Consider the following 7,871-nt stretch of genomic DNA (forward strand, 5'->3'; position numbering starts at 1 on the left):
TGCATGCTCGAATGATGTCATTTCTGCAGCCTGGATTTGAAATTAAGAAATAATTTATGTAATTTTTGCTGCCTCCTCACTCCTGCCACTCTTCACAATAGCCAGTTTTTCCAAATCTGATGTCACCTGTGAATCCGTTGGCCCTTGACTTTACCGTAACACAGTGTGTAACATCCTAAATCATTTCAGCAACCAGCCAAGCAAAATCAATGTAGATATAACAAAATCACATCTTGTGATGTTTAGGGTTCCAATGCAGACTGGGACAAATGTGGAATTGCCACATATGGATTATGGATATAATATGGATTTAAGTTTGAAGAAAGAAAGTCTTTGTGTTTACAGGTTCCACTCTTGGTTGCATTTTTAATAAATAAAATCTGTAATTATAAAGAAAAAATTGAAGGGAAAACAAAAGCAGGATTTGTTCTAGTGGGATTTTTCTTAAGATTATGAGTTTACTGCCTTGAGAATAACGTAATTTTTTGTGATAACTGTGTGATTATGACACAAATATTCGTAGTTTTTGTGATTTCAATATTAAGTATGAAAGTTATGACACTTGGGGATAATCTGCAGCATTTATGCCACCCCCTGTCATGATGTTGCCCTAAGCGGTTGTCCATGTCACCCATATAAGAAACCATCACTGCCAACAGAGGCATGTTTATATAACTTAATGTTTAACCATGGGATGTTGCATCTCTGGTGTTACTAATAACTTTGTAAGCCCCACACACTATAACAAAAAAATAAATAAAATCCAATTAAATATTTACAGTTACACTTTAAACGCAGAGAGAAAATGGAATAACATTAAAATTTAAGTCTTGAAAAGTCTAAAATCTTCAAACAGAAAATGTGTTGGAACCCTGGATGTTTCAGATGTAAGCAAGGTTACCTCCCTCTTTATCCGAAATAACATTTCCTGATGCTGTTTCTCGCCCCCACCTATTGCCCAGCCTGTTATAAGCATCTCAGTTACCAAATCAAACCACTTTGTTTCATCAAGATTCTTCAAAGATGGCAAAAATTGATCAACCTATAGGTGTTTTTGAGAACTGAGAGAGCAGCTCTTCTTCTGCCCCCCTGACTCATGAAGCCAGTCTCACTCAACTGTTAATGAAAACAGCTACTTTGCTATTCGAAGCTTTAATTTCGTCAAACAGTATTTTAAATACATCTTCCTCAGCAAATTTTTACATTAAAATTTTTATTAACTTTATGTGACACTATGATGAAGATGTTAAATCTGATTTATGTTTTAGGAGCCACATGCTGTGATTTTAGACTACTAAAATTGCCTTTCTTCTTCATTCCACATTGGTTCATTTAACAAATCTAAATTGTTAAGTACAGCAATAAATTTGATCCCAATCACTAAGCTGATATACTAACCAACTGTTGCAAGTTTTTACATGCATGATCTTTATAATCAAACTGCAAAATCTGTTTACATGTCATATTGCTTTGGAGACCTGCCTCACTCCTTTTCGTTTCACTGTTTCCAAAGATGGCTGAAAGGGCAGCAGGAAGACAAGCAGGACACAGATGTGCATTACCACTCCCTAACTGGTGAGGGCAATTTCAACTGGCGCTTTGTCTTCCCGTTCGATTACCTGGTGGCTGAGGAGAAGATCGTCATCTCTAAGAAAGAGTCCATGTTCTCCTGGGACGAGACCGAATACAAGATCCCTCCTCGTCTCACGATGCAGGTCTGGGACGCCGACCACTTTTCTGCTGATGACTTTCTCGGTAAGGGCTGATGATTATTCTCTTTTATTAGAGCAAATTTTAGAGCACCAAGTCATGCTTTGACTTTTTAGATTGAAATGCTGTTGGGACATTGTTTCAGTCTTGCTGTTGGAGTGGGATATGTTTAGACATAACTCTCTGGACCTACTCAACGATGCACTCAAGGATTTTACTCAGTCTGAAGGGGCAGGAATATTTCTTCCTGCAAACTAATTTATCTGAGAGTGACATCTGACTGCTGTTCATATCGCCATTTTCCAGGGGCTATCGAGCTGGACCTGAACAGGTTCCCCCGCGGCGCAAAGACAGCCAAGCAGTGCAACCTCGACATGATCCGAAATGAGCAAGAGCTTCCCACCATTTCTATCTTCAAGCAGAAAAGGGTCAAAGGCTGGTGGCCATTTGTGGCACGTGATGAGAACGACGAGATGGAGCTCACAGTAAGAACATCATCATCTTCAGAAATGACAGAGACTTCATAAAGTAATAGCTTGAAATAGGCTATTTCTATTTCAAATAGCCTCTATAGGTGAAGCAAAATGAAAAATGGAAGGAAGAGAGGATAGAACAACTATTAAAGTGAAAAACGATTGTGGCAAAAGAAGGGTTTATGAAGAGATTTTAAGTCTTTTTTTATATCTTAGCCATTTTTTTGTAAAATACTTTAAAATTATTATCCATATTTGTAAAAGGGAAAAATTTTGTGTTTTCAGGGTAAAGTTGAGGCTGAGCTTCACCTTGTGACTGCAGAGGAAGCAGAGAAAAGTCCTGTGGGACTGGGGAGAAATGAGCCGGACCCACTGGAGAAACCAAAGTAAGACTTTAAATTCATTAGAATCCATTTTGGGTTTTTTTACAAATACAGTCCAAACACTGGCTTTTCCAGTTAGAAAGTGCGTGGATCCTTTTCTGCAACTACACTCAAAGGTCTCTTTAGCTTTCCTTTTTTGGACATTCATTCATGATGTGCAATAAGCAGTGTGTCATAAATCAAATTCCAGATGATTTATTTTTGTTTCTTTTACCAACACTGCTTTCTGCACTGTTAAAATGGCCACTGTTACACACTCGTTTCTCCTCCTATCATGTCTTCAACTGTGTCCCTGTCTCTCCCCCTCCCTTCGTCCCTTCCCCTCTTTTTTTGTGCACACAACTCACCCTTTACTCCCACTCTCTGCCTCATCGGCGCTCCTGTCCTTCCTCCTCCCCCTGCTTTCTTTTGAAAAGCCGTCCGGATACGAGTCTAATGTGGTTTCTGGGCCCTCTGAAGTCACTTCGTTACTTCATCTGGCACAACTACCGCTGGCTGATCCTCAAGGCTCTGGGGCTGATACTGCTGCTGCTCATGCTGGGCCTCTTCCTCTACTCCATCCCTGGCTACCTTGTCAAGAAGATCCTGGGGGCCTGACGCGCTGGTAGCCTCTGCCCCCTCTTCACTGTCTCTGATGGATTCAGCTGTCTTTACTATCTCCTCTTGTCTTGTTTTCTCTGCTGTCTCCAACTTTTGTCTCCCTCTACCTTAGAATTAGATCAGTCTTCACTCATACTGTCTCTTTTGTCTTGTTTCAGTGTCTCTTGTCAACAAGTGCCATTGTACATCTCATGTGTAGCCACCTGACTGATTTGGAACAGGTGTTTTAAGTAAAGTGTTGGATAAATGGTTCATGAAAAGGAGTGGAGTGTTTCAGGGTCACAAAAGAGTTTGGTTTGTAAGGATACTCCTCTGCAAAATAAAAAGTACACCCCATTAATTCTGGGTTTTTGACATACCTGACTCTAAAATTATTGTGATGCAACTACAAGTAAGCAAAACAGAAAACAGGTTTAATATTGTTATTAAAATAGAAAAGTCATTTGTGAAAAGCAAAGTAAGCCCCATAATTTAATAACTACTAGAACCAACTTAAGAATCAATAACCTATAAACAATTTTATTAGTTTCTTACGTTGTTGTGAACGGACTCTTCTTTTTGGATAGCTCTCCTGCCTTCTTGACCAAATTTCAGCCATACTTCTGCTATTAGAAAGATACAAAGTTCACATGTTCTGTGACAACAAACAAAACTCAAATCCTTCTCCACCGTGCTTTACAGTTGGAGTGAAGAAGCCTTGGTATTGCTTTTTATTTGGTGCCATGGATTTTGGCCAAAAATCTTTGCTTTGGTTTAACCTTAGTTTTGGGATTCATTCAAATGCAACTTTGCAAACCTAAGTTGTGCTGCCATTTTCTTTAAAGAGAGAAGATGCTTTCTCCTGGGAACCCTTCCAAACCTGTGATGTCTAATATTTAACATATTGACTGTGGACACGTAGACTATGTGAGGGAATTTGGGCATTTGTCTCAATTTGCACGTCTGACTTTGGAGTATTAACTGAAATGTGCACTGCTTGTAAAAAGCAAAATGAAATGTTTGCCTCTTATGAAGCCTTGCTCACTGCAGGTTCACAAACTTGAAAAACATTTAACTCCTTAAACTGAATTATTTTGTAGACTATTTCATTTCCACATTATGACAAACACTTGTTACTGAAAAGCAGTGAATTTAACAGCTTTCTATGATGATTATGAGATAAAGTTATAAAAGGCAATTATTTAGACTGAATCAGCTCTTTTGGGTGTGTTGGTCTGCGTTTGTGGAGCTGCCAGAAAGGAGTGTAGAAACAATACCAGCTGTTGGAGCTGTTGCTCAGTCATCCGTGCATTTTTCCACCCATCTACTCATTTTTACCAACCATTATTGTAAAGCTTTGACTGTGATTTGTGCTTTTGTTCCTCTGAATCATTAGATTGTGAGTAACCTGAACGACTCACAACTGCAACATTGCTTTCAATGCACTAAATACGGCTTTCTCTTTCTCCCATTTCTGCCCCTGTGCTTCATTGTGTTCTTCATTATCTTCATTATCCCTTTTTTTACCCCCTTCCTCCTCCAACCCGCCCATCCAATGATTCCACCTGCATGTTTTTTCCAATGTTCCCACTTCCATCCCATCAAACCTTCATCCAGTCGCCCAGACACCACCTTCCTGTGGTTCCTGAGCCCGCTGAAAGCCATCCGCTACCTGGTGTGCAACCGCTACAAGTGGCTGATCATCAAGATCGTGCTGGCCCTGCTCCTACTCATCATGATCGGCCTCTTCCTCTACAGCATGCCAGGCTACCTTGTCAAGAAGCTGCTGGGAGCTTAGGGCAATGCTGGGAGAAAGGGGAGGATAAAGGGGAGGGTGGGGCTACTAGGGGATCCGCTACTGGTAGGGAGAGAGACTCCTCTCATCAAATTCACTCTAGTTTTTGTAACGCTACCTACTGCTTTAGAATAAGCATCTGGACTTCATCCTTGAACTGACTACACAGCAATCTGAAACCACACAATAACCCCTGATTTATGCTTCTGAAACAATATTTACAGCGAATGTCTCTTTACCCATTTGCACAGTGTTTTAGTCATTAACATGCAAAACTGTCAGGTTAGTGGCTATACGATTGCATGGTGATTCATTTCAAGTGATGCTGCACGGGCTACATTCACTGTCTGACTGATTCTCAAGGCTAACAGGGAACAAATGAAGGGGACTCTTGATAACACTTTGATTTCTGTCTATTTGAGCATTTAAAAGAAATTCATAAATATTCAGGAAACAGCTTTACAATTCATAACTTAGCTGCGAAAAACACATAGTACATTTAAAGTAAAACTGATGTTTTTATTTTATACTTTTATAGTTCTTTATATTGTACCGTCTATTTATATTTCATCCCACAGGGATATTTTATTTAATAGAACAAAGCAAAATACAGTGCTGTTGAGTTTTTGACATATTTTTTTCTGATTTTGTCACAGGTCATCAAATAGAGGCTGATGTCATGCAAAAATACCTGAGTAAATACAAATAGTTGTTTAAAAATAATTATTTCATTTACAGAACAAAATAAGCTATCTAAGCCAACCCAGATTTGTGTGAAAAAGTAATCACCATAGTGGTGTAAACATGAACTAAGTGTGATCAATCAATCTTTTTAGGCTAATTTCAATTACAGGCTGAATTATGCCAGAATGATGAAGTCTCTTAGATGTAACCTTACAGACAGCAAAAAGCAAGAAAGTGTTAGAAAGACATTTCTAAAGTTTTGGTTGACGCTGGTTAACCAAAATTACTTCAAGAGAGCATCTATGATTCATCCAAGAGGTCACAAAAACAACCCCAAACAAAATCTAAAATATTGCAGACCACTTTTGTCTCCTATTATTTTGGTTTAGATAGTTTTTCTTTCGTTAATCATGAAATCATCATTACAAACAGCTTTTTAGATGTTATTGAGTTGTTTATATGTGATAAAAATAAAAAAGAGAGAAAAACTCTTCAAGGGGCAGCACTGTATATTTGTACAGACATCAAAATCTTTCTAGCCTATCTTATAAGTGGTTATTGTTTATAAATGCTACAAATGGGCTTACAGCAAAGTGTTACCATTTTAACCGTTATAGTTGTTGCAGTTTTTGCACACTTAAATGAGGATAATAATAATGATGATAATAAAGAAAGAGATGTTTTATTTTCCTACTGAGTTCAATGAGACAAAGAACAAAATGACTTCAAAATATTCCAGGGAAGTAATAAAAACTCTTTTTGTTCCGATACAGTGTTAAATATTTATTCACTACACTGAGCTGCAGATTGTTCAGATTGGGTCAAACAGTGTTTGTCAAATAATTTGACTTTTTATTTCAGTTTCTATACCTGTTATTTTGACGCACACTTTAGTTTGTTTTTTTTGATCATGATTAATAATTTTCATCTGTAATTGTGTACATGTTGTTCAAGCCCCCGATTTGTCTAATGCACTTATTTTAACAGCAATACCTGCATAGCTTCACAATAAGACCTACTGCGTGGAAGGACACAAATTAATTGCAAATAAAGTTTGACCAGATCTGATTTAAAAGTCTTCAGAGTAAGAAACAAATCCTTCAGTTTTCACTCTTGTCTAGTAGAGACTTCTGTGTTAATCTGCATGCATCGTTGTGAAAAGTGACCGGAGAGGTCATGTGTGTTGGCATGACTTGTTTTTCCAGCTCGATGCAAACCAAATCATCCACCCTGTTGTCTTTAATGTTGCAAATAATGCAAAGGATAAGCTCATGATATGATGCAATTACATTTGGAGCGTTATAGGAAGAGAAAAATGTTCAGCCCGTCTATAATTCAAATGGCATTGTGTGTGATGTCCTCTTTGAACTTTGTCTGTGATTGACCTCATTTGTGTTGCAATCTGCGTACTACCAACTACAATTACGGTTTGCACTAACCTTGCCTGTTTTGTTTTTTTTATTTTGTTTTTGGTTTTTTGATGAATGGTGTATTTGTATGTGTGGAAATGTGTGCAATATTTTTGTTTGTTTTAAAATTTGAAATAAACTGAATTCCATGGACAATATATTGCAAACTCATTAAAATAAGAATGTGTAACTTCATTTTGAAAGCCTTTGTACGGAAGAGGACTAATCCTCTTCCGGAAAAAAAAAAAAAAAAAAAGTTTTTTTTTTTTTTTCGGTGGCCCTAATCCTCTCCCGCACCTTTGACACCTCATGAAATTTCCTGTTTTTTTGGGGGTTTTTTTCTGGTATGAATTCACAGGTGGCGACAGAAAAAAGCTGAAGGGAGAAACACTTTAAAATGACATAAGCTTATCTAGAAAGATCATATGAATAGTTTTTGGTTACTTTTTTAGATGACATACAATTCTTGTAAGACGTTTACACCAATTTGGATTCATCTCATTTTAATTTGGGGCTGTTTATTATTTGTTTGAACTGCTATTTTTTAGAGTGAAATGTTCATACAGCGTATCATTGCAAAGACTAAAAACTGAATTGATCGCATGATTATTGTGGATTTTTTCCATTTCATTCAGGTTTACATTGTACACACAGGTTCAAATATATATATATATATATATATATATATATATATATATATATATATATATATATATATATATAATATTTGCACAAATATTTCATTTTTAAGCTTTGAAACGTGATACAGAAGACTATGAAGACAGTGATTTACCTGGCTCTGTGCTGCCATCTAGTGGTGCTTTTTTATTTTATTTCG

General features: G+C 37.3%; 1 protein-coding gene across 9 annotated transcripts in view; it reads left to right on the forward strand.

Moving 5' to 3' along the window:
• The window catches only part of otofa (otoferlin a), a 73,137-nt gene extending 65,948 nt beyond the window's left edge, over positions 1 to 7,189 (forward strand). For 5 of the 9 annotated variants that reach the window (XM_008397635.3, XM_008397648.3, XM_008397642.3 and 2 more), the window contains 5 exons: positions 1,514 to 1,755; positions 2,017 to 2,195; positions 2,469 to 2,569; positions 2,983 to 3,170; positions 4,763 to 4,885. In XM_008397635.3, coding sequence (XP_008395857.2) covers positions 1,514 to 1,755; positions 2,017 to 2,195; positions 2,469 to 2,569; positions 2,983 to 3,163 — 703 coding nt within the window. In that variant the 3' untranslated portion in view covers positions 3,164 to 3,170; positions 4,763 to 4,885. Of the gene's footprint in view, positions 1 to 1,513; positions 1,756 to 2,016; positions 2,196 to 2,468; positions 2,570 to 2,982; positions 3,171 to 4,762 lie in introns of all 9 variants that reach the window. The other 4 variants (XM_081602223.1, XM_008397637.3, XM_081602222.1 and 1 more) reach the window with 1 other exon arrangement.
• Positions 7,190 to 7,871: the final 682 nt, after the last annotated feature.

The sequence above is a fragment of the Poecilia reticulata genome, chromosome 21 (assembly GCF_904066995.2).
Source record: "Poecilia reticulata chromosome 21, P_reticulata-male-v2, whole genome shotgun sequence".
Classification (NCBI taxonomy): Eukaryota; Metazoa; Chordata; class Actinopteri; order Cyprinodontiformes; family Poeciliidae; genus Poecilia; species Poecilia reticulata.